General features: G+C 45.2%; 1 protein-coding gene across 2 annotated transcripts in view; it reads left to right on the top strand.

Annotated features, from left to right (window-relative positions):
- The window catches only part of WDFY2 (WD repeat and FYVE domain containing 2), a 450,542-nt gene that overhangs the window by 372,380 nt on the left and 53,683 nt on the right, over positions 1–24,479 (top strand). For both annotated transcript variants that reach the window (XM_069205445.1, XM_069205447.1), the window contains 2 exons: positions 13,910–14,011; positions 21,787–21,917. In XM_069205445.1, coding sequence (XP_069061546.1) covers positions 13,910–14,011; positions 21,787–21,917 — 233 coding nt within the window. The remainder of the gene's footprint in view (positions 1–13,909; positions 14,012–21,786; positions 21,918–24,479) is intronic.

The following is a 24,479-nucleotide window of genomic DNA, read 5'->3' on the forward strand; positions in this document are numbered from 1 at the left end:
GTACTAGTTTCTCACATGCTACTGGTTCCATTTTTAATGTTTTGGCATGCATAGGGAATAAGCCTATCCGCCTGCTCATTGAGATCTATAAGCGTAAGTGTGTCCCTGTTTTAACATACGGTGCTGGGATCTGGGACTGCAGCAACACAGGCATTTTACAGGTTGAAGAAAACAGGATGCTTCACAAGCTACTTGGGGTGCCCACCAGCAGTAACCATTTTATGGTGCACCAGGAGCTTGGTTAAGATTATGTGGAAGATTATATAAAACTAGCTTCCCTTCTAATTTGGTGTTTTATCTGGTGTAACGTGCAGGCATCCCTTATCAGAGGTGTGATCAAGGGTTGCTTGGCATGTGCATTGGGCCCCTCATTATCATACATACATACTCATTTTTCTAGCCTTGGTAGACCAAGCCTTTTCACCGATCCCACCTCCATCAAGGAGGAGGATAAGAAGTGGGTAAAGGATAATTTTCTGGACAAATAGGCCAGGGATAGGGAGCTGGATTTGTTCATCTCGGATTCTTACAGAAGTTATGATCCAAACATGCCCTTGGATCGAACCATATCTGTAGTGGTTTAACCACCCTTGGGAGAGATCTCTTCTCATTAGATTTTGCCTTAGTTCTGTCAGATGGAAATTGTGTTTCCCTCCTGGTCAGTAGGATGCAAACACCATCACGCTACCCTTGCAATTAAATACCTGATCAAACCCTGCAGTTTTCTCTATATCTTAGTACCTTTCCCACATTTTTCATTTCCTCATTATGAGTAGATCTCCCAGCTGAATTGGAAGTCACTACCTCATTTTTCTTCATCCCGCTTTTGACTGCAGTGCTGGACCAGTTTACACTCCCCTCCCTGCCCTAGAGCCCTCCAGGCTCAGTCACTTGCATAGCACGTGGTGAGATAGTTGTACTTTGCTCCAGACAAGCTTCACAAAGTTGTTAATAAAATTGGGATTGTCTATCTTCATGCTTTGAGATATTGTCCACCAGTCTTAAAATCAAGGATGGTTATCTCAGACTCCGAGAGAAAGATTTAGATTTGTTAGACTACTGTACACTAATGTTAGAAGCATCTGTACCTGAGAGTGGCCAGGATTCTAAAGTAAAAAATAAATGTGTTGTGTGTTCCTGTTTCCCTTTGCAAGTAGCATATAATGCATCTGCCTTCAAATGTTTGTTATTAAAAACAAATTGTAGTTGAAGGGGCAAGCCAAGTTTCAGCAAGGCAATGATCCTTGACTTCCATCCTGCCACCCTAGTGTAACATATGACTAACTGAAGCAGTCTGTTTCTTTGCTCGGCAAAGGGGCCTTATGTGAAAAAGGCAAAACACCATGACTTTTTCCACTGGGGGTTAGGACAAGCTCTGTTCTACCCCCAGGGTATGTGCAGTTGCAGAGAGAAATTCTGTAATTGAGGACAATGATGTAGTTTCCATTGCTGGATTTGTACTTGAGATGAAGGTCTTTCATGGAGCTCCACAAAAGTCATGTAATATTGGATAATCATTAGTAGCCATGGAATCTATATTAACAAGTCTTTTTAAAGGGAGGATTGGTGCAGTAGCAGGCAACATTACCAGAAGGAAAGGAGCAAATGCTCCAAGTGAAGTCTGGGTACTTTCAGAGCTATTATGAGTTCTGTAGATGAGCTTTAAATTACAGTCAAGAACCTGGGCAACTTGCAAATGTCCTCCATTGGATAACGTTTTTAATGTCCCACTATCTATGGAAATAATGTGAGAGTTTATCAACAGACAAGCCTTCTCTCAGCACCTTGAAATACACAAATCATTGGAGATTTTAGCACTCAAAGAAGGCAAATGGTCTTGAAAGTCATGAAGCTTTCTGGTGGTGCTACAAATTCCACAGATAAGATGAAATATTGAAGGAGACTGCCTAGAATAGGAAACTAGATACTTGGTGCCAATATATACGAATCTTTCCACGTTAAAGCACAGAATCTATGCAAAGAAAGAGCACGCAAGCAAAAAAAATAATTGCAGAACTCGGGAATCTTTGCCTCTGGAAATTACCCAGTGCTTCTCCTGTTACCATCCAAAGGAAGAATACCCCCATGTTTACCAAGCCCAATTGATACTCCAGGTAGTTTTACCAGTGGCAAAATTTCTCGAATCAATCTGGCGCCTTAGATTAGCAATTCTAAAGAATAAGACTGGGTAGCCAATTTTTAGATCTATGTATGTATATTTATTGACTTTTGATCTCTGATTTTAGTATTTAATTTTTAGTACAAAGACATTGTCCTATTGTATCATCGAACATATATGGGCGCAGGGAATAGGGTCCTTGTTGAGTGGAACATTCCATTTTAAGGAGATATATATTTTGATTATTCTGTTTGGATTTTACTTCCTTTTATCTTTTTAAATTCTTTATTGTGCTTATATTTTTAGTGTTCTACCAACCTTAAAAATCAAAAAAGAAAATTGATGTTTGTACTGTACTTTTATGGTATGTTTTTACTTACCGAAATAAAGTTTAAATGATGATGATAAAAACAATATAACAAATTTTATTGCATTCCTCATGTATTAACACAATCAATACAACCATCAATCTGAAGCAGTGAAGGCCACAGTTAAAACATTGAGCAATACAGATACGTTGCACTGAGTGATTCACGGTATTGAAAATGACAGCCGTCACTGCTGCCGTAGCAGGAATACGTACACAAAAACTATGAATAACCATGGCCTCAACAGACCGACATATAGTTCTCGTCCATGCCCCCAGATTTGGTTTCATTTCTGTGGAAGGCCCCTCACCTTGTAAACCAATTTTTCAAGTGTTGCACAGGAATCCATTCCTCAAATCCACTCTTGTTTGGATGGGGCCTGCACATCTCTCGAGTGTCTACCAAGGACTCTCTTAGCCACCATATCTTACTATCTCTTAGCCGTCACAAGGAGGGAACGGGCTGTTCTAGAATCCCCAACAGTGCCCATTATGCCTAATAGACTAATTTTTGGGTCAAGTGATAGAGGGAAACCCACCACCCTGTGCCTATTGACTGCCGACCTTTATGCCTGCACCCCTGGATGCATCCAGATAGTGTGGTAAAGGGAACCTGGGTTGGCCCTGCACCGCAGGAAAGCAGGTTGCGGATCCGGCCCATACGCCAAAGGCGTTCAGGAGAATAATAAATCCTGTTGAAGTATTTGAATTGGACCAACCGAAGACGCGTTGATATCGCTAACATCCTCAGGCCGTTTTGGCCCCGGCCCAGTCGGCGATGTCCAGGGCCCCCACATCCTCTTCCCTCTTGGACCGCCGTCCGCCCAGGGTTTTGGGCACGTTTGTGACTATGGGTTTGTACAGTCTTGATATACTGCCCCGGCCCAGCACATTGGTCATTAACTTAAAGTCAAGCAGGTTGAATTCAGGGAATGTCATCAGCCTGTCTTTGGAGTGTTCTAACGCATGCCACAGTTGCAGGTTGTGGTAGAACTGAGAGGGGTGAAGCCTGAAGTTGCCTGCTAACTCTTGAAAGGGCCACATGTTGCCGTCCCTTAAGACATCTCCCAATGTGGAGATGCCCATTAGGTACCTCAGTCGAAATCTGTCCATCACTGCAGTTTCAGCCAACCATATCCCATGCCATGGGGTGAGTGCACTGTGGCACTGCATGCGGCGGGGTGGTGAGCGCCAACAGCTGATTGGGACTTGGGTAACAGGTGGAAGGCAGTGCCAGGGCCCCAGACGATATTACAAGGAGAGCAAACCGTAGGGCAGAAAAAGTGTGATCTCCAACCAATTAGTCGGTCCCCTCTGTCTGCCCTGAACCATTCGTCATTGGCGACCAGCTGCAAGGCCCAGTAATAGATGAACGTCCGCCCCAGCCCAGCGTCAAAAAAGGAGTGGCGACACTTAAGATACCCTAGGGTCTTCCATGCACAAAAAAAAGTGGTAATATGTGACTGCAATTCGTTGAAGATGTGGGCAGTATCACTTAGGGGTAATGCTGCAGCACATATATGAAGCACCATCATAAACAGGGCCTGCGGCCCACAATCAGCTTGCACCACTCAGTCACGTTTCCCAGCGTCCAGGCTACCAAGGGGAGAATATTAAGGTCCCAGTACCTAGGCTGGCAGAGGGCAACCGACATGCCCAAATAATGGAAACTATTCCCTGCTATCTTTAGCCAAGGATCCACCCAATCCCTTGGCTGTGCTCTACAGACAGGTACAAGGGTAGATTTGGACCAATTGATCCTTAGGCCCGAGGCCATCCTGTAGATCTCCAGAATCTCCATGAGTCTAGGGAGGGAATAGCGGGGCTCCCGGATGAAAAGGAGGATATTGTCTGCATACAGCGAGATCCTGTCTTCCACTCCACCCCCCACCCCCCCCGCAGTCAAAGCTGCAGACCTCGGCGATGATCTGAATAAGCTCCCCAAGTGCGCTCCCCCACTAGCGCAAACAACAAAGGCGAGAGAGGACAACCATGATGAATGCCCCTCTCGACTGGATAGCCTGTGGAAAGGGCCTCATTGACTCGAACCTGAGCCCATAGGTATATAAGATTTACACCCATCGACAGAACTGGGGACTGAACCCAATCTTGTGGAGGATCGCAAAGGGAAAGAGCCAATGCAATATGTCAAATATCCACAAGGAGTAGCATTGATTCGCCCTTCAGCTCCTCCAATCGGGTCAGGGCTATTTGGAGCAACCGCAGACAGTGGAGGGTGCCCCTTTGTGACATAAAGCCATTCTGGTCTGCATGCACTATCGTGCGAACCACAGCTGCCAGGTGGGTGGCCAGCACCTTGGCCAGGATCTTCACTTTCAAGTTGAGAAGAGATATGTTGATAAGACCCACAATCCTCTGGTGGCTTATCTGGTTTAAAGATGACTGCAACGGTCACTCCCCTCTAGTTGCAGTGGAGTGAGCTACTGAGGAGTGTCCCCTCATATAACGCCACAGGTGACTTGCTTAATCTCCACAACGGCCCCAACAGCGCTTGGATGCCTGGCTTCACCCTGGGGGTGCTCAGGAGTGGGCGCCTCACAGGGAAAAGCCAGGAGGGGTTCCATAGCGGTATGAGTACAGTGCCTTGAGACCCTAATGGGTGAGTAGTGCGCTATACAAGTGCTAATTTACATTACATTTACATTACGTATTAACAAAGGTGCATACCATTTATAAAATTTGAGAGTGAACCTGTTGGGGCCCGGGGCCTTTTCTGAAGGCATGGCCAATATTGTGTGCTGGATTTCCTCAGTGGTGAGCAAGTCATTGAGTCTCTGCACTCTGTGATCAGTAACTTTCTCACTGGGCTAGGATCACTGGCAGGTCCTGTTTCCCAGCAGGGGGCTCTCAGGGTGCATAGAAGTCTTGGAAATGGGAAGCACAGCATTGTGCCAAGCCAGCTGTTCCAGTCACAGTCTTGCCCTCCGCTGACCTCAATTCAGTAATCATGGTGGAAGGATTGGTCGGCAGTCGCTAACCACTAAATCAACTTGCCTGCCTTATCCCATGTCACGTAGATCTGGCCCATAGAATTGAGCTGACTCAATTTTGTGGAATCCAATAGTTTATGCCAGAGATCTAGGTGAACCAGTGCCACCCTGCGCTGCTTTATCTGCATGAGGGGAACTCCAGTGGTGCCCTCGAGATCTCTGACCTTTCTACCCTGTGTGCGTCCCCCAATTGCGGAAAAAGCCCGGCCTCTAATGACGGTCTTCAACGACACCCACAGCGGCGCTAAGGAGGTTAACAGAGCACCTGTTGAATTCAAAGTAGTCTGCTACAATATCCCTAATCGCCTCTGCAAAGTCTTCATCTCGTAGGCGCCACGCTTTCAACCGCCCCAGTCTCCTCTTGCCATGGCCACCCCTGCCCGCCATCAGTAATACTGGAGAGTGGCCCGATAGTGCCCAGAGAAGAATGCAGGACTGTGTAGCCAGTCCTATGGGGGAAGGAAGTAGTTTAGTCACAAGGACATGCAAGGTGGGGAAGAGTGATATGTGCATTGCCACTCGGTGCTATGATAAAAGTGCCAAGCATCCACAGATCCTAGGAAATCTACCTAGGATCTAAGCCTGGTAGTTCGGAGGGCTCCTGGAGCGGAATTTGTATCCATCACTGGGCCTATTAGAACATTAAAGTTGCCCCACAATAGAGTGAATCCACGGAGGGCTGCCGTCAAAAAGCCACACTACTGCCTCGAGGGTCGCTACCAACGACCAACTTCAGTGGCGCGTACACGCTCCCCAGCGTCCACGTCGCTCCATCATGCGTTCCAATGTAGGAGTACCAATCTCCCCAACTAATCTTTGTGTACTTCCCGGACTGCAAACGGGAAGGTGCGGTACAGTAAGATGGCTAGCCCACTGGACCCATGTAGCCCGACTGGTAAACTTGAGAGTAACTGTGGCATCCCAATAACAAGCACTAGGTCCCCACGAGGTGTGTCTTTTGCAGAAAATGACCATGGGTGTGTACATTTTTTTAACCTATGTTATAACGGCCCTTCATTTGATATTGTCGTTGAGACCCTTGACATTCCATGTGACTATCTTGTATTCCCCTATGTGACCTGCCATTTTCAGATGCCCCGGAGAGCTAGTAGGTGTGTATGCTCTTACCAAAAGCGAGTTAGTGTGGTCCCAGTCCTTGAGCTTGTACAACTGAACAGTAAACATCTGGAAACCCCAGTGCCCACTGTAAATGCTGCAACAGACAGCCACCAGTCCCCAAACCCTCCCTCCACCTTACACTTACCCTCTTGAAGCATCTGTAGCCCTAGAAACAAAACTCTAGCTAGCAAAAGGGTGCGGTCCCCCAACCCTCATAAAAGGATATAGCATTCCATTGTGACCATCCGGAAGAAATCAAATGTGCATCTGGTGGGCTTATTAACTTCCTCCCACCCTGGTCCTCCCGCAGGTCTGGAGACCCCTCTGCTGAGGCCGAGTGCTGCTTGTGTGGGTGGTAAGGAGCCGTGCCTTCTGATCTGTGGCGACACCTACCTTTTTTATAATGCATAGGCAGCGGCTCCCAAACAGCTGCCACTGGGTCTCTGCCAGGCATGGGCGATTTTTTTCATGGCCTCTCGGGTATAGGACTGGGTGTTCCTCGACCCAGGCCGGCACTCTCCAGAATGTCGAAGAACAATGTATGTTCATTATGGGTGACCTTGAGTCGCACTGGGAACTGCAGCATGTAGGTGATCTTCATAGCGCAAAGCTTCTCCTTGACTGCCTCTAAGGTATGCCTCTGTTGTTGTACTTATAGTGTGTAATCAGGAAATAGCATAATCTTTTGTCCTTTGCAAAGCAGTTCACCTTTCTTTCTGGTCTTGCGGAGGATTGTATTCCTGTTGACAAAGTTGAGAAGCCTGGTGGTGATTGGTATGAGAGGGGCCCCCAGGGGTAGGCCTCGGCACCAGGGACCTGTGGGCTCTCTCACCACAAAGCAAGCCGACAAGGGATCATGCGGGACCCAGGAGCGAAAGCAATCCGAGATGTAGATGGTGAGCTGGGGTCCCTCCATGCCTTGCAGTACCCCCACTATGCAGATATTGTTGCGTCTCGATCTGCTCTCGGCTTCCTCAGCCTTGGACTCCAAAAAGCCTACTCTTTGCTGGAGTGTTGTCAGTTCAGTCCGGACAGATGTAGTTGTGTCTTTAACTTCTGACATTGGCCCCTCAATTTTGATGACGCTCCCCACTGTATTGCAGAGGTCTTCGTGAAGCAGGTAGAAGTCGACACTCAATCCCCTTATTTTGCACTCGAGCGAAGATCGAAGAACAAAAGGGCTTTCAATATCACAGCCATCGGCTCCGACTGGATTGAGCCCGGTGGCAGCTATCCTTTCTATCTGCAGCTGGCTTGGTGTACTTGGCGATTTTATCCTGGACTACAGCTGCAGCTTTGCCCTTGACCTTGGTTGGAGTAGGTCTTCCTAGGACCAGTCACTGGTAGCTTGAGCAACAGAGTACACCCTCTGTGCCACCAATGGCGATCATGAAACTCCTAATCAGAAAGTTTTAGCAATGACAGTGGGATGGGCTGCTATGCTTCTTGACCGCCCAGGAGCACTGGGCTCCCCGGGCCCCCAATCGACCGCTTCTCTTCCAGACAAAAGATCACGCAGTACCTCCAGGCCGGTCCCAGGAGAATCTGCAAGGGTATTAGGTACATTCAGAACACCAGTGGGTCAGGTATGTCGCTGAGGAGGCTGAGGTAGCCCAGTGCTGGCATAGGCAGGTCAAGTATCAAGCCCCATAACCTGGGTCACTGTTAGTCACAGTGGTGTCCCGTGAAGCAAATTGTGGTTATGTGTCCTCCAGTACCTCAAAATCGAACTGCAAGTACAAACTTTAAAAAAGAAGCCACCCCGCCAGTCTGAACCTAAAGAGAAGGAACAAGGACATCATATTCACTTTAGAGGTCTACGGTTTTGCAGCCGGTTCCTCAACTGATCCCAGTGCACCCAGAGTTTCCTGGGTCACCCACAACACCACAGAAAATTGAATCCATCAAGAAGTCATGCTGCACATATTTGGTGCACCTCTGGTGCACTGTCAGGCCCCCATGGAACCACAGGGACCCCTGTACCGAGAGAGGTGCAGACTTCAGTTTTGTATCCAAGACCTGCACCAGTCTGTTCCACATCAATGCCAGTACAGATGCCACTGGCACTGGAAGAGGATCCAGTACTGAGACTGGTATAATACACTGAACCAACTTCAGCTCGATCTTGACTGATGTCAAGTTACAAAAACACAAAAGTGCAACTGTTCATCATGCATCCTAACACGGTACCACTGCCAGGGAGTACATGCCAGTAGAAACTTCATTATCTTTTTTTGACTACGACTTAGAACAAAAGACACCCCAGGCTGTGGCTGCTGATAATTGTTTGCTAATGGAGATGGAGTTTCCCCTCTAATTACAGAGATTATGCCTTCTACATAGATTTGCAAGAGGCCAATGGGCTTGACAACTCTTGTGAGGTAGGGCTTGACTTGCCACTTTGGTCACCAATGGAAGCGAGTGCCTCTTTTGCAGTAGTGGTCTGGAGGGCAGCTTAAGTTCTCGATTTACTGCTGCCTTCAGTTGAGACCAAAACAAATGTCCTCCTTCTCAGCTCTTGCTCCCTTGATCAATGATGCCCTCACTGAGAAATGGAGGGCCACTTGATCGATGCCTGCTCCTGCCCACCTGTAAATAGGGCAGTATCCAGGCCTCACAGACTGGCTTCTGGCTACTCTGAGTTTCTTACCAATTACCCTACTCTATAGAGGCTTGTGGTTCAGGCCTGAACCAGTGAAGTGAATCCCAACTCATTCCCAACCACATCTCCAGACAGCCAATCCAAGAGGATTGAGTTGTTTGGCAAGCATATGTTTTCCTGCACCAGTTTGGCATTGAAGCCGGTAAATACTGTTTGCTTACTGTGTTTCTGTACATATGCCCTGTGGGACATGGCCAGCAAGATCTTGCCGGCAGTCCGGATGACCTTAGGGCCTCTTTAGCTCAGACAAATCATGATTATCAAGGCATGGCCAAATATGTTATCGCCCAGGTCTAAATATTATTGATTGCCTGGGGAGGGCAGACTGCAGTGGTGTTGTACTTTGCTGACATGAGTGGATGTGTTCCACAGGAGTTTCCACAGATGTACAGGCCTCACCCATGAATATGTCCTTTGATAGGCCACTCCTTTTTGATACAGGAGGCAGATGGTTTTAAAACACTTTCTAGAAAGTATAGCTATGGTGCATTCTTTGAGTCTTTTGACCTTTCGCAAACAGTGTCCACACCAGTTCATAAAGTTCAGAGGCTATTCCCGTATAGGCAGAAACAGTCTCTCCAACCAATAGAGGAGTCACCCCAGTCATTTTGAGACCAAAACGTGCATGTGGGAGACAACGCACAGCCCATCAGGGACATCAGTCCCCCTGTTCCTCTCCCCCCCCCCCTGTAATAGCCACCGCACAACTTTAACTTACCCTTAGTGGCACAGGAGAATCCTATTGGGGGGGGGGGGGGGCAGAATCCACCTTTTCTTCCAGAGTAGTGATCTGTCACGTCCGCAGATGGATCTTGCAAATTGCTTAAAATGGCTATGCCCTGCTTTTTTTTTGCCCTGCCAAATATTCCCCCATATCAGAACGCATGTCAGATGAGCACCACCCATTCTTCTGCAAGCGGTGTTGATGTTGCTCTCCAAGGATGCTATCGAGGGGGTACAGCCCTAGACAGAGGAGAGGTTTGTTGCACTCATCATTTCCTGGTTCTGAAACAAAATTCAAAATGCCTACGCTAGCCCAGATCCTGTACCTGGTTGACTGGATGTATTCCTGGACTGGCTGGGCACCCATTTTCTTACACCCATCCTGCAGTCCCACAGATTGTATATGCATTTAAAGGCAGACCAGGACCCTTTTGAATGTGCAGTGCTCCCCTTGGCCTCACCAGCACCCCTCAAGTGTTCACAGAAGTAATAGTAGTGGTTACTGCCCCCTTTCAAAAGTTGGGATACCAGTCTTTTCTTATCTCAACAATTGGCGATTGAAGTTGGATTTGCTGCAATCAGTTGTAGACCACCTTCAGGCGACAGCAAACACCTTTACATGGTTGGGGTTCACTTTCAATGAACCGAAGTTGCACATGACCCCTTCGCAGAGATTTCCATTCATGGAAACTATTTTGGACACAGTGCAGTTCTGAGCCTTTCCTCCAACCAAACATTCTGAAAGTTGTGCCAGTGACCCGGATATTTCAGAGTTGGTCCTTGATTACAATGAGAGCAGCTCTGACATTTCTTTGCATCTTAGCCTCCTGCATCCTCCTCGTAAGCTACACCAGGTGAGCTGTGCAGTGGAATCTAAAGTTCCAGTGGGCCCAACATCAAGAACATCTGACAAGACGGTGCATGATTTGCAGTGGTGACAGCTTGACCAAAATTGGTCCAGCGACAGGCTCCTCTCCCTTGCCCTCCCAGAGCTGATGGAGGTGACGGATATGTCCCTGCTGGGCTAGGGAGGTATTTTGGGGGAGATGGAAATTAGAGGGCTCTGGTCCATCAGAAGCCTAGCTCCACATTGTCTGTTGACGTTGTGGGCCATTCATCTGACCTGAAGACCTTTCTGCCATTCACCAATGGCAGGCTGGTGCAGGTTCTAAATGACAATGTTTCCGTTATCCATGGTGGTCCGGGGACATGTGCTGTGGGCTCTGTTCCTCTGATGTTGGTTGGAGCGCCACTGCTTTTCCTTGGTTGGGAACCTCCTGGCAGAGTCAATGAATGCCAGAGTGTATGAGCAGAGCAGACAGTGTCTTGCAGATCACAAGAGGCATCTACATCCCAAGGTTTTGCAGGGTATCTTCTAACAGTGGGAGAACTCTGGATAGATCTTTTTGCCACTGTCGAGAATGTGCAATATCTAAGGTTTTGTGTGTTTAAGTTCCCGCAAGAACACACATTAGGAGATACATTCTGGCTAGAATGGAACATGGGGCTCCTGTATGCCTTCTCGCCCATGCCACTTTTGCCCAGAGTTCTGACAAAGATCCAGAACAATTGGGCCCATGTCATCCCAGTGGCTACAAATTGGGCCAGGAGAGTGTTGTAACTGGAACTTCTGGGCATGAGCGTCTGTCCTATCAGGCTTCCACTTTCTAAGGATCTTCCATTAAAGCAAAAGAGCAGGGTGCTCCACCTAAAGCTGCACCTTTTATGTGTGGCCATTGAAAGGTGGCAACTGATTCTGTGTGGTCTGCTGCCTTAAGTGTTGGATGTCATCCTTGCTGCCAGGTGCCGTTCTGCGAAATCTACATAAGTCAGGCACTGGGACATATTTGTGGCTTGTGTGGCAGTTGTAAGCCTAACCATTTACAAGCAAAGCTGCCAGACATCCTTTACTTTTTTTTATCTTTGGCTCAACAAGGCCTTGTAGTGGGTATTATTAAAGGCCATTTGTCTGCCCTTTCAGTTGTTGTATGTTTGCTGGACGAACCACCCATGTTTCATTCACCTGTTGTTATAAGATTCCTTTTTTATAAGATTTATTAAAGGTTTGATACACATTTTCCCTCTCTAGCTGCTTGTGATGTCACAAGGTCTTTACATTTCTCATATGTACGCCCTTCAAGATAAGGCATAGTTGCTCTTTTTGGTTTCTGACTTTAATACGGTCTTCCTCATTGCAAGTACATCAGTTTGTCACTTGAGTGAACTCCAGTTATCTTCAGAAGAACACCCCTACACTACTTTTTCTCCAGACAAGTTGGTGAGAGGACTGGGGCGGCATTCTTGACAAAAGCCATGACTCCTTTTTATGTCGGGCAATCCATCACTCTGCCAGCTTTCTTTGCTCTTCGGCCTTCTTATGAGGAGGCTAGAGTTCACCGACTGGACCCTGTGCAGGTCATCGATTGTTCCAAGAAACACCGTATGGGCAATCAGTTTTTTGTGGGGTTTTGTGGTGCAAAGAAAGTGACAGGTGTGCAGAAGAGGAGTTTTTGAGTTGGATAATCCATTGCCTCAAGAGCTGCTGTGCACTGGTGAAAAGCAGTACCCGGAAGGTCTTATTACGCATTCTACCAGGGCTGAAGCTGCTACCACTGTGTAACTCATGGATTGCCTGGATTACTGGAGGAAGAGCATTTTTCCTGCTCAGTACTGCAGTACTGTTTGGTCTGAGTCCACAGACCCTCCACCTGGGAAGGTACTGCTTTGGTATCTGCTAAGGTGAGGAATTTGTGGTTAGAGAGTATCCACCAGAAAGAGCTTTATCAAAGGTTAAGTAACTTGTTCTTCTGATGGATACTTCTAATTGTAGATTCCTCACTGCCATCCCACCTCCCCCTTCTGTAGCGTGGCCTCTTATTAACATTTAAAATGGTCCCAAGTTATTATTCAGAACACTGGTACTAAAATTAGTTCACACTTCACCATGAACTTGTGAAAAGGAAACTGATGTCAACGTGCAGGGGTGGTGCTTATATGCGTCTCCACTCTGTCACTTCCAGGGCAGTAAGGAGCCAATGCAGAGCCACGCTTTGCCACTTAGTGAGATGACTACTGAACAACATTTCTTGATTTAGTCTGGCACCTGGGAGAGTATTCTAAGTTGAGGAATCTGCAAGATCAAGTATTCACCAGAAAGAGTGTTACTGAAAGTAAGTAACTTGTTCTTTTGAGTTAGATGCCTAAATAGGCAACATGGAAAATGTATGTGATATTTATCAAATTGCAACTTTGTTTTTGTCAAATGTTCTATGTACGTTTTAAATGAATTCTTTCTTGCCATTTCGGCTATTCCTTTTTGGATCCACATAGATTAGTCATTAATTTGGATGTTTGTGGGACCCTCAGGTTTTATGTTTATCAAAGCTTTTATTCTAAGACCGTGGTTCCCATCCTTTTGTCTTCTGTGGACCCCCACTTTATCATTGTTGGAACCCGGGGACCCCCACTGAATCATTATTGAAAGCTGGGGACCTAATCTGTTAATATTATTTAATTTTCTAAGCAGTCACGGACCCCCTGATGAGGCTCCGCTGACCCCCAGGGGTCCCAGGATCACAGGTTGGGAAACAGTTCGAAGAGACTTCCACGTTTAGATCCCAAATCCTAATCAAGGATATTCACAAGCCTTTACCCAAAGCATAGTTGTCCTTGTTGCTGAATGTTATTCATTAGGAATTCCTTATTTGCATAGCCCTAAAGTCTGCTGCTTCATATGGAATTAACTAAGCAGTAGATTGAGTAAAACTGTTTTCTTGGGTATTCCTATGTTAACTCGAGCTGTAGAAGTTTCGAAACCCAGTTGTTGTATATGTATGCGCTCTTTAAGTCTTTGTCCATGACTGATGTTATGTTCTGATGCTTATGAACTTGTGAGCCTTATTTTTTAGACACCTGAGTGGTTGGACAGTGATTCGTGTCAGAAGTGTGATCAGCCTTTTTTCTGGAACTTTAAACAGATGTGGGACAGCAGAAAAATCGGCCTCAGACAGGTACCTAGCTTTTCTTTTTTTTAAAGTTTTGTTTGCTTTTTCAGTACAAAACATTAACCTGAATAACTTTCACCCCGTCTGTAGGCAACCATACCCAGTAAACAAATCCCAATACATTTGCAAAATATTTGAATTGCCTCCAGATCCTTCTCTGCCCTCATTGCAAGGTTTTCAACTATTTCTTTCCTATTCTGTGCTTTTTTCAACACCCAGGACGTGCAGATACTCAGCAAAGCTATCCTGTGCTTGGGAAAAAGAAGGGCCAGTTACATATCCACAGCAGGGATTTTTTCTTGTTTTGGGTTGAAGAATCAAACTCAGCCAACAAGTGCACATTGAAACTCGTTTCTTGTGAACTCACAACCACTAGACCTCTGATCTACATCAAACTCTTCACCTACACCTGTTTCCCTTCTACTGTTAACCATTATGATGGTAGCTGAAATCTACTGTGCTGAATCTTGTACATTTTTGTCACAAGCTTTCATGATTCTCTTGCTTTTATTGTATTTTGAAGCAAGAGATGTGTGCCCCTCTCCTTTGGTAACCCTGCACACCACTTTACAAATCCCTCTGTGCAACTGAGCATACTTGATGGACCCAGCAGCACTGATTTCAATGTAACAGCCTTTTGCAATGATGCTTTTACCAGACAATGCCTTTACCACACAGTTTTTACCACACAGATGAATATTTGTGCCTGTACTACTGATGGTAAGTATTGGTAAGGTAAATATACAGGTATTCAAATAAAATCTCTTAAGAAATTCACTGAAAAAACTAAAATAGTGACAGTATAGTTAGATGACAATGTCAGTTGCAACATAACATTTTAAACTTAACAAACACCGAAATTCACAGGGCATAGTTAATTGAAGTAACTATAACTCTCGCCATGCACAGTGGTGTCATAAATGATGTAATTACAGATGTCATCAGTGAGCTTATCAGCGCTGCCATTGAACATGTTCTGAGTGATGTAATATGTAAGGGTAGAAGCAGTGCATGCAAGAGCACGAGTAATAGTATAAGTTTATTATTTCAGAGTCTTGGGTCATTAGATCCCCTTCAGATCTTTCTCTAGTCAACATGCCCATCTTGATTCTCTGATTAGACCCTGCGCTCTCAAATCTATTAATGTCTTACACCTTACAAAGAGGTCTTTCTTGGTTCTGAATGAAATGTTACAAAAGACCTAATTACATTTTGGGACAAGGATTATTAGAACAAGAACAATTTTGGCATCTGTCGAAAAAGGCAGCTTAACCCACTTGTCAGCTTTCCACTCGAACAGGTCTTACAAGTATTTTGCATTTTGATCTACCTTTTGCTATCTAAATAGTTTATTTAAACTTAAAAACCAAGCTGGGAGGATGAGCAGAGAGAATGTCTGTAGTGTACTATGAGGCGCTGTTGTTCATGGTACTGTGTATTACGTTTACCCTTTTTTAACTTCTTGTTTTTAGGCTGCAAATTCGTTTGGTTTGTGATTATCATTTATTTGGTCATACTTTGCCAACTATATGGGTTTGGAGCCATGTTGTGTGTGTGTGATGGTGAGAGGGTTCTGTTTAGCATCTGCTGTTAGAGTATAACCTTTTGTAAGTCAGAAACGAACAATGGCTTGTGGTGTTATTGTTGGCTATAGTGTACTGCTGGTTGTCCAATGAAGCCCAATTATGGTGTATTGAAGCCCAATTATGGCCCAATTATGGTTGTTTATAATGTTCTTTTTGAGATGATATGTACTAAATTGGGTAAGCTGGTACTTTTATCCAGAAATAGCCATTTTCTGTACCAGAACTGCTGTACATTGATTTGTGATGTTATGTGCATCTTCTTTGAGTAGCATCCCACCCATCTTCTTTCTCTCTCGCTCTCTCGCTCTCTATCTCTCACGCCTTTCTCTGTTGCTCCATGTGAGCTCTCTTGTCTTTTTCTCTCACTCCTTGTGACTTTTATCACCTATTTTTCTCACTCCTTGTGACCTTTATTGCCTATTTCTCTCACTCGTGAGTTTTTTTCTCACTCCTTGTGATCTTTACAGCTTAGTATCTCTGTCTTGTCTGTTTGTACCTGTTTCCACTCGCTTTGTGCCTTTGTTTTTGTCTGTTTCCGCCCACTTATGTCCACTTTGTGCCTCTGTTTGTGTAGTTTCCTCGGTTTGTGCCACTGTTTGCCCTTTGTCTGCCTTTCCTACCCTCCTTTCCTGCACTTTCTGCTCCCCCTTCCACCTCCCAGACTCCTTACTTGATCCTCGTGCCTGCCGCTCTTTCCCACTCTCCTGCCGGCCACGCTCCAACTCAGACCTGCCCACTGTGCTCCCTTCCCAGAATCTACTGAATGGCGGGCACGCCACTGGCAGGCCAAAGGCAAGCCCATCTGTGGCAGTCTGTGACTGGACCACGCCCAGTGCCCGGAACCCTTGCCCTCCACAGACCCACAACTACCCTGCCGCTCTCTCTTACTTGCACTGAACCAACCCCTAGCTGGTAAAATCTGTATGCCATTTTACGCCCTTTTTTGAGGATGGAAAGGAATCCCAGAAGCAGTGCGGACTGTTACCTTCACTCTCACAGTAGGCAGTCTTTATCGTCTGTACTAACTGATAGAAAGGTTGTAGAGAGCTACATGTCCATGTGACGTGTCCAAAGGTGGCTGAGAATGTGCCTCAGCACGCACACACGTTGAGTCGTGCTGGGAAAATTCTGTGAAGGCGTTGTGGCGTCAATTATGCTCTGCGCGAATAGTAAAATTGCGTCAGCTTAAATCTAGCATTGCTAGTCCCTTCCTGCACTAGCGAGCAGGCCCTATTCCATTCCCCGTCTGCAAGCGGAGTTCCCAGGTCCGTATCCCACATAGCTCCATGTATACTTATCGGCCTGTTGTTTTTTTTTTAGGGCCTCGTATAGTCAGGAGAGTAGACCACAGTCACTGCCCATGTCTATAAGAGCCTTCACAAGGTGGGATTCGGTGGGCTTCTCAGGGAAGGAGTTCCAGATCTCCTGGGCCATTCGTGATAGGCTTGCGTATTACAGGAATTGTCCCTGGTCAGTTCCAAATAGGGTCCCAGCCTCCTCCAGGGTGACAAATGTGCCATTTTGGTATTAATCCTCCACTTTATTACATCTGCGTGCTCGCCATTTTGAGAAGTCCAGTGTGTAAGCGACTATCGCAAAGGGGGGATCCAGAAGCAAGCACGCATAGGGTGCTCTCTGCAGTACCCGTGTGACTGCTCGCTCCCATACCCGCGAGACTTGCAATATTAGAAAGGGAGTGCCCTCCCATACCCATGATATCTGCGAAATTAGAAAGGGAGTGCCCTTCGATAGCTTAGAACCACCCATGAGGAAGTCGGGATATGCATATAGAGCCTTCTAATACATTTTTTTCCCCAGTTGAGGGCATCGTCATACCACATAGCTGCATACTGCAGCAAGCCCACCATGTAGTATAGATGGAAGCCTAGGAGCCCCAGTCTCCCATCTGCCAGGGCTAACTTCAGCACCTCGAGGCGGACTCTGCACCTCTTACCTGCCCAGACTAGGGACAGCAGCAACTTATCTATCTGGCGAATCAGTGCAGGGGTAGCTCACAAAACAAGTTTTGCATGATATATAGGCGGCGCGGGAGTAAGACCATTTTACTTAGCGCGACCCTGCCCATAACTGATAGTGGGAGTGTGGTCCAAAATTGGACAGAGGCCCGGAGTCCGTCCATCACCCTATCCATGTTCAGCTCCTATTGTAGTTGAGGGCAGTGAGTTACATGAATACTTGAGTACTGAAAGGTCTCAGTCTCCCATGCCAGGCCCACCTTCGCGTTTTGATGCTGCAACAGTTGCTAGAAACGCCATGGGATACAACACCATCTTCTGTCGGTTGACTCGGAGGCCAGATATCCCTACAAAGTCATCCATTATACGTAGTAGGAGTGGGATCGACCGCTCCGGGTCTGTGACGTACACCAGGGCATTATCTGCATACATTGATACGATGTGCATTCTGGTCCCCACTCTTATGCCCCACTCATGTAGTCCTGTCCTAAGTTGTAGAGCCAGAGGCTCCATAGCCAGCTCAAACAGAAGTGGTGACAGTGGACAACCCTGTCGCATGCCTCGTTCAATATCAAATGAATCTGACACGATTGCCCCGGAGCACACCTGCGGTGCTGTATACAGGAGGCACACCCATGACAGGAAGCTCAGTCCAATGCCCATTCTGCTCAATACCTCCCGCAGGTGGTCCCAAGACACAGTATCGAATGCCTTTTCTATGTCTAAGGCAACCAGCGTGGCGCGAGCTTCAGAGCATCAGGTTTAGTGCATGAGATAGCCTCCGCAGATTCATATGAGCTCCCATCTCTGGCATGATTCCGCACTGATCCCCTAGCACCAGATGGGTAACAACATGTCTTAAGCGCATTGCCAGAACTTTTGCAAGTAGTTTTACATCTACATTGAGTATGGACAATGGACTATAGGAGCCGGGGTCAACTGGGTCTTTCCTTGGTTTCGGTATCATGACTATCAGTGCTTCCCGCATATGTGTTGGCAGCGTACCCTCTCTATGGGCCTCATCAAGTGTTTACAACAGTCTTGAAAGGACCAATGCAGAGTATGTATGGTGAAACTCAACTGGTAAGCCATCGGGTCCCGGTGTTTTTCTGTGAGGCATGGCCCCTAAGGCTTCCTGCAGCTCCTCCAACGTTATGTCCCCTTCCAGCTCCTCAGTCTGTGCCTCCTCTAACTTGGGAAGCTGGAGCCTGTCCAGGTACCTGCGCATTTGGTGACTATCCATGCGCTTAGACGAGGTGTATATGTTTTTCAGGTGATCCCACAGTAGTAAATTGACACGTGCTTGTCCTAGGAACCTTTCCCCAGTAGGTCCATGGAGTAAAAGAATTATTGGTGGGAGTTGTTCGCAATTAAGTAACCAAGCTAGCATGCATAATGAGCGGTCCCCCTCGCGGTGCAGTCGCTGTCTATAGTCCTTGCGAACATAGCTGTCCAACCTATTCCAGGTGGCTCCTATTCTCCTTTGTGCCTCTTGGCGGCTTGCTTCATCTACATTACTGTACAAGCCTTCTCGGCTTTGGGGTGTAGTCAGGATACCCTCCTGCTGTGTGAGCTCCTGTTCCAATTTTTTCCTGATACCATATGACTTACCAAGGCTTTCGCCTCGTATGATGACCTTTAAGGCTCCCATTCTATGCCGCGCATCTGGGTCGTGGTCCAGTTCTCTCTGAAATATCCATTTAGCGCTGCCTGCAGGTCTACCCTATATCCAGGGTCCCTGAGCAGCTCAGGCCGCATTCGCCACAAGGGGATCGCTGGCTTGGGAGCATGAGCCTCACACTCCAGTAACAGAGGGGCATGGTCTGATAGGAATCTAACCTGGTAGGCCTCTTGTCGGACATCAAGTGTGCCGTTGTTCGCTAGCAGAAATCTATCCAGTCTGCTGTATGCCCCATCAGCGGGTGTGTAGCAGGAGTATATTTTGGACATGGGGTGTAGTTCCCTCCATATATCTACAAAGTGCAGGCTAGTCATGGCCTCACGGAGTTTGGCGGTCATATGGGGCTTAGTGCCTAGTTTCGGTGGGCTCCTGTCTAAAACACAATCTAGGACACAGTTAAAATCCCCTGCCCAGATAACGGGCATCCCATTGTTGGGTAATAGTTCTTGCTCCAGTTTTTTTTAAAGAACTCCCCATCATCCGAGTTCGGGGCGTATATGTTCAAGATGCAGAGTACATGCCCATCTAAGTCCCTATGGAGGAATACATAGCGGCCCTAGTCCTTTTAATTGGAATGGGGCCCTTGGGGTAACCCAAACTGATACCCCCCTAGCATAGGATGAATATGTGCAGGATTCTTAATTTGATTATAGGGTTGATGTAATCACTTGGATCAGTGCTTTTGACCTGACTTTTGCCAAGCAAACTCCTTATTGATGGCGAGAAAGCCTCAGCTGTACTGAACAGATCACTGCTAGTGTGTAATGAAACTATGCTAGAGTGGAGTGACAGATTTGAATTGGGGAACATTAGTGCATGACATTTGCAAGAGCTTGAATGAATATGCAAAGAGAAAGAAGGTCACCGTCGCTAACAGGTTGTTCAGTCTGCTTTTAGTTCAGCACTTTTTGAGAATGTGCCCAGTAGAGCTTCATAATTGACTCGCAGATTGCTAATTCTAGATTTGCAGCACAGTATGGTATAAAAGTGTAGAAGACGGAGCTTTAGGTGCATTTATGAGGGCGGAGGGGGGGGGTGGGGTGTGTGTGTGTGTTGTTGTGATGTTATTTTCAGAAACGGAATGAAGCATGGGGAGTGTGTGCCGTTATACAACCTGTAATATATGACTGTACAGACTACATAACAGCAGTGCTTAATTTGAGCCAGTGGTTTCCGGTGCGGGGCACCGGCACTTATTTTTCAGGCCCGCCACTTATATTTCTGCCTCAAGCCTTTACTGCAAGCAAAAAACGCATATTGAAAAGATGGAGGAAGAGTAAAACGAAAAAGCCTCACAAGGGGAGAAAGCAGAAAACTGTAGGAGTAAGCTGAGGGGACAGGGAGTGGCTTTAAATTAATTAAAGGGCCCGTGATGGCTTCAGGATTGCGCTGCCTCAGTTTTCTGTGCTCACACATTTAACTGCATTAGCTGCTTGTTTCAGAGGAGAGCTTTGGGCACCGGCACGTTTTTATTTTCAAATTAAGCACTGCATACCATTAATCTTAAGTACTCTGGTTCGCTCTTCCTCATCCTAAATCTTTTATTCTTAGGCGTTTTCACCTCTCTCAGATAGGTATTCAGTTGGCCCAAGCCCTAAAAACTGCCCCTCCCTTCTGTTTTCCTCGAAGACTCCTCTAAACAAGGAGCGCCATTTTGAGACTGCCCTCTCTTCCTCTAGTAACTGCCGAAGCCAATTAGTGTTAAGGGTTATCCTGACACCGTTTGAGTAAGACCTATCTTTCTGCACGGCTTCTTAACTTATTTTCTCTGTATTTTCTCCTTACTCTTTCCTGGTACTTTTTTTTTCTCCCTCTCCTGCATCTGGAGTTATGTTTGGAGTGCATAAATCCGATACCGCATCACCTGTATCTATTTACATTTATTTATGTTTCTTTTGCAGGACGGTACTAAGTTGTATTACATTTTGCAAAAATGTACTGCAGATGAATGTCAAGACTTACCTTTCACTCACATTATTGTTTCTGTCCACCTGACTGATTCTTTTTATGACTATATTCCATATCTTATGGGATAATTGTGGTTTCCAGTTGGCGCCAGGTTAATGCACCAATAGTGCGAGTCAGTTTTCTGGAGGTTATCATAGGGGTTGAATTGGCTAACAGATCTCTGTAGAATGTGGTATAGTGATGTACACTCCTTGCTGGGCATATTGTTGGGATTTTAACACCGTTCCCAATCAGTCTTTTTGTGATAGATTGTAGTAGCCTATCTCATGCACAATTCCATGTTAATGATGTGTTTCATGTCGTTAGTTTGGGAGTATCTTTTTTTATCTGATGCTGTCCCGTAGAGACAGCTCTTAAGTGGAACTCAATAGTAATTAGAAAGTAAACGTATCTGAATTAATATTGCACTCACTAAAGGTTATCTTGAGATAAGCTGCTGGTTTACACAACGTGCAGCATAATTTCTGACATTTATTCAGGTTTTTCTCTATAAACTGTACTTAAAATAGATATGTGCAGTTCTCCAGGAATCTGTAGTTTTAATCACTCATGTCTCTCCTGGTTTCATAGCATCACTGTCGGAAGTGCGGAAAAGCAGTATGCGGCAAATGTAGCGCCAAGCGGTCCTCCATACCGCTTATGGGGTTTGAGTTTGAAGTTCGAGTCTGCGACAGCTGTCATGATTCCATTACAGATGAACAGTAAGTCTTACATTTGTTGTTTAAGTCAAAATATGTTGAAAAGTTGCCAATAGAACAATTTACAAAAAGTTTTTCTTAGCCTAATGGAAATTAAAATCTGTCCGAGTTAAAAAAACAACAGCTGCCCAACAGTAATGTGTTACATTAAAGTGAACAAAGAGAATTATTGACTTGCACAATAATGCACAGGTAGGAAAGTATAGAAAAGTGTCTGCTTTTGTTGCCTTTCCGAGCCTTAGAAACTGCTATATACCAGGCCATACTATTGCACTGGCATTCGTGAAAAAAGAGCTCTCCCACTGATGTTTTTTTATCTAGGAGTTTGGTTGTGGTTTTTATGTCTTTGAGAGTTTGCTTAATTTTTCGAGATTACGTGTAACATGAATTGTGTTTTTTTCCTTCTCCTGAGGGTTCACAAAAAGTGTTGATTAGAACCCTTTGAGCAATAGCTAATCATGCAGCTTCCCGTGCTTGTCCCCCTTTTATTCAACATCTTTATTTTGCAAAGAGTGAAGTTATTTTTATTACTTTCAAGAAAGTGCCTTCACAGAAGACACTTTAAACACACATGCAATACATAAAATACTTAGATATTTAAAGTGTCAATTTTAGGTCCATCAAACACTAGCCAGTCATCTTTACAATAGCTATTAAAAGATGGGGATCAGTACAGTTTGAAAAAAGATCCAAAAGGTTACATCCAGCAATAACAAACATTTGGAGCCAGAGAATTTAACAGTAAATAAAGTGCTTCCTCGGGCAATACTAATAAGCACTTTAAAATGATGGAATTAGTACATGTTCTTTGTAAATAGAGAAGACCCAGATAAAAGGAATAGAACATAATTAATAACCTGTTTCATAACACCACTATATATCCAATAATCACATATAGTTTTTTATTTTTTTTATTTTTTTATAAAGACCAGGATCTTTACTGTTTAAACAAATCCAAACAATGTCATCAAGTGTTAACAAATATCCACCGTCGGTGGGTTTAACAATAAGTAAAGTGCTTCCTTGTGTGTTACTATTGAGTACTTTAAAATAATAGGATAAATTCATTAACTTTGTAAATATAAAAGGCCTGGACAAAAATGAGAACATAATTCATATACAGTGTTGACAACCCGAATGAAAATAGGTTGCTTCTACTTTGATGCAAAAGTTTTCTCGAACTTGGCCAAATTTAAACTCCATACATATTCTTCATACAGTGGAACATATATTGGCCTACTGTTAAAATTGCATCATTCCACATCTTACAAATATACAACTCAGTTGCTGTCTTTTTATCCACATACAGTGTTGCAAATTATCTTGATTACGTTTAGTCTGCAAGACCTTTTTTAAACAAAGCTTCTGTATAGTACTATTCTTACTTGATAGAACTTCTTCACAATTAAAATCCATCTGCTTCAAGCTATGTGTATAAACGTGACCAATTGTATAAATCCCATGCCTGTCCCGTGAGAGTTCTGTCTCAGAATCCTTTTTGAAAGAATTTTGCGGAGTACAAAATAGTTGTAAGTAATAGTGAATAATTTGACAGGTGGTTATCACATTTGGAAGATCCACCATGTCAGCACTTAAGGCCACATATTCCTTTCAACCTCACATTGCACAAATGCAAGACTGGGCCAATTTCTAGGTGCCTCACAGATCTCAGCTAGAGTCACTAAGGTATATTTTGAGGCAATGTTGCTTTCAAACCAAGTACCCATATCATTCTTCTTAAAGTTCGTAATAACCAGAGCCTGTTAGGTCACAAGAGATTAAATACAGCATTATTCAGGAGATCAACAAGGTAGAGCTACACCTATATACCAATTGGTCTATGTAACAATACTAAACAATACTAAAACAACATATATACTACAATTCTCTTACTGAATCATAAGGAGAATCAAAGAGTAAGGCTGGTTGGCCTTTCGATGCACATATTACTGTGGCTGCCATCCAGCGTGCCCTCTAGTGAACTATCACAGAGGAACCTTTTGAAGTGTAAAACGTACGTCTCTCTCACCCATCCTCCATTTTGTCCCATCCAGCTCACAGGAAGGCAGTAGTACTCTAATCTTTTTGAGGAGAATCTCCTGCTGCTCATGTCTTCACCAGGCAGGCATGGGATTCCCAAAATGAAACCCAGGGGCATCCATGTAATGTACCAATGCAAACTCACTTTGCACTTATTGTACATCTGCAGTACACATACATCCAACACACAGTCACCTGCGTGCACACCGATCAGTACTGTACCCTTTTAGCATTTTGCCACGGTGTGCTGTTTACAAACATGCACACTATGCACAAATCTTCACCCTTCATGTACTTCTCCCAAACACACTGACACCAAGTACATGCTTTTATTGCGCCTGCACTGCACAGCACTGCGCTGCATCTCTCATGTAATGTATTTCTCACAGGTATACATACACTCTGTCAGGCACTAACCATGCTTGTACTGCACTGCACTATACCTATGCTTTCCCTTCCCAGGCACACACACTTCCAACACAGTCCATACTCATGCGGTGCACAGTACTCTACATTCAACTGAAG

The sequence above is a fragment of the Pleurodeles waltl genome, chromosome 8, assembly GCF_031143425.1.
Source record: "Pleurodeles waltl isolate 20211129_DDA chromosome 8, aPleWal1.hap1.20221129, whole genome shotgun sequence".
NCBI lineage: Eukaryota > Metazoa > Chordata > Amphibia > Caudata > Salamandridae > Pleurodeles > Pleurodeles waltl.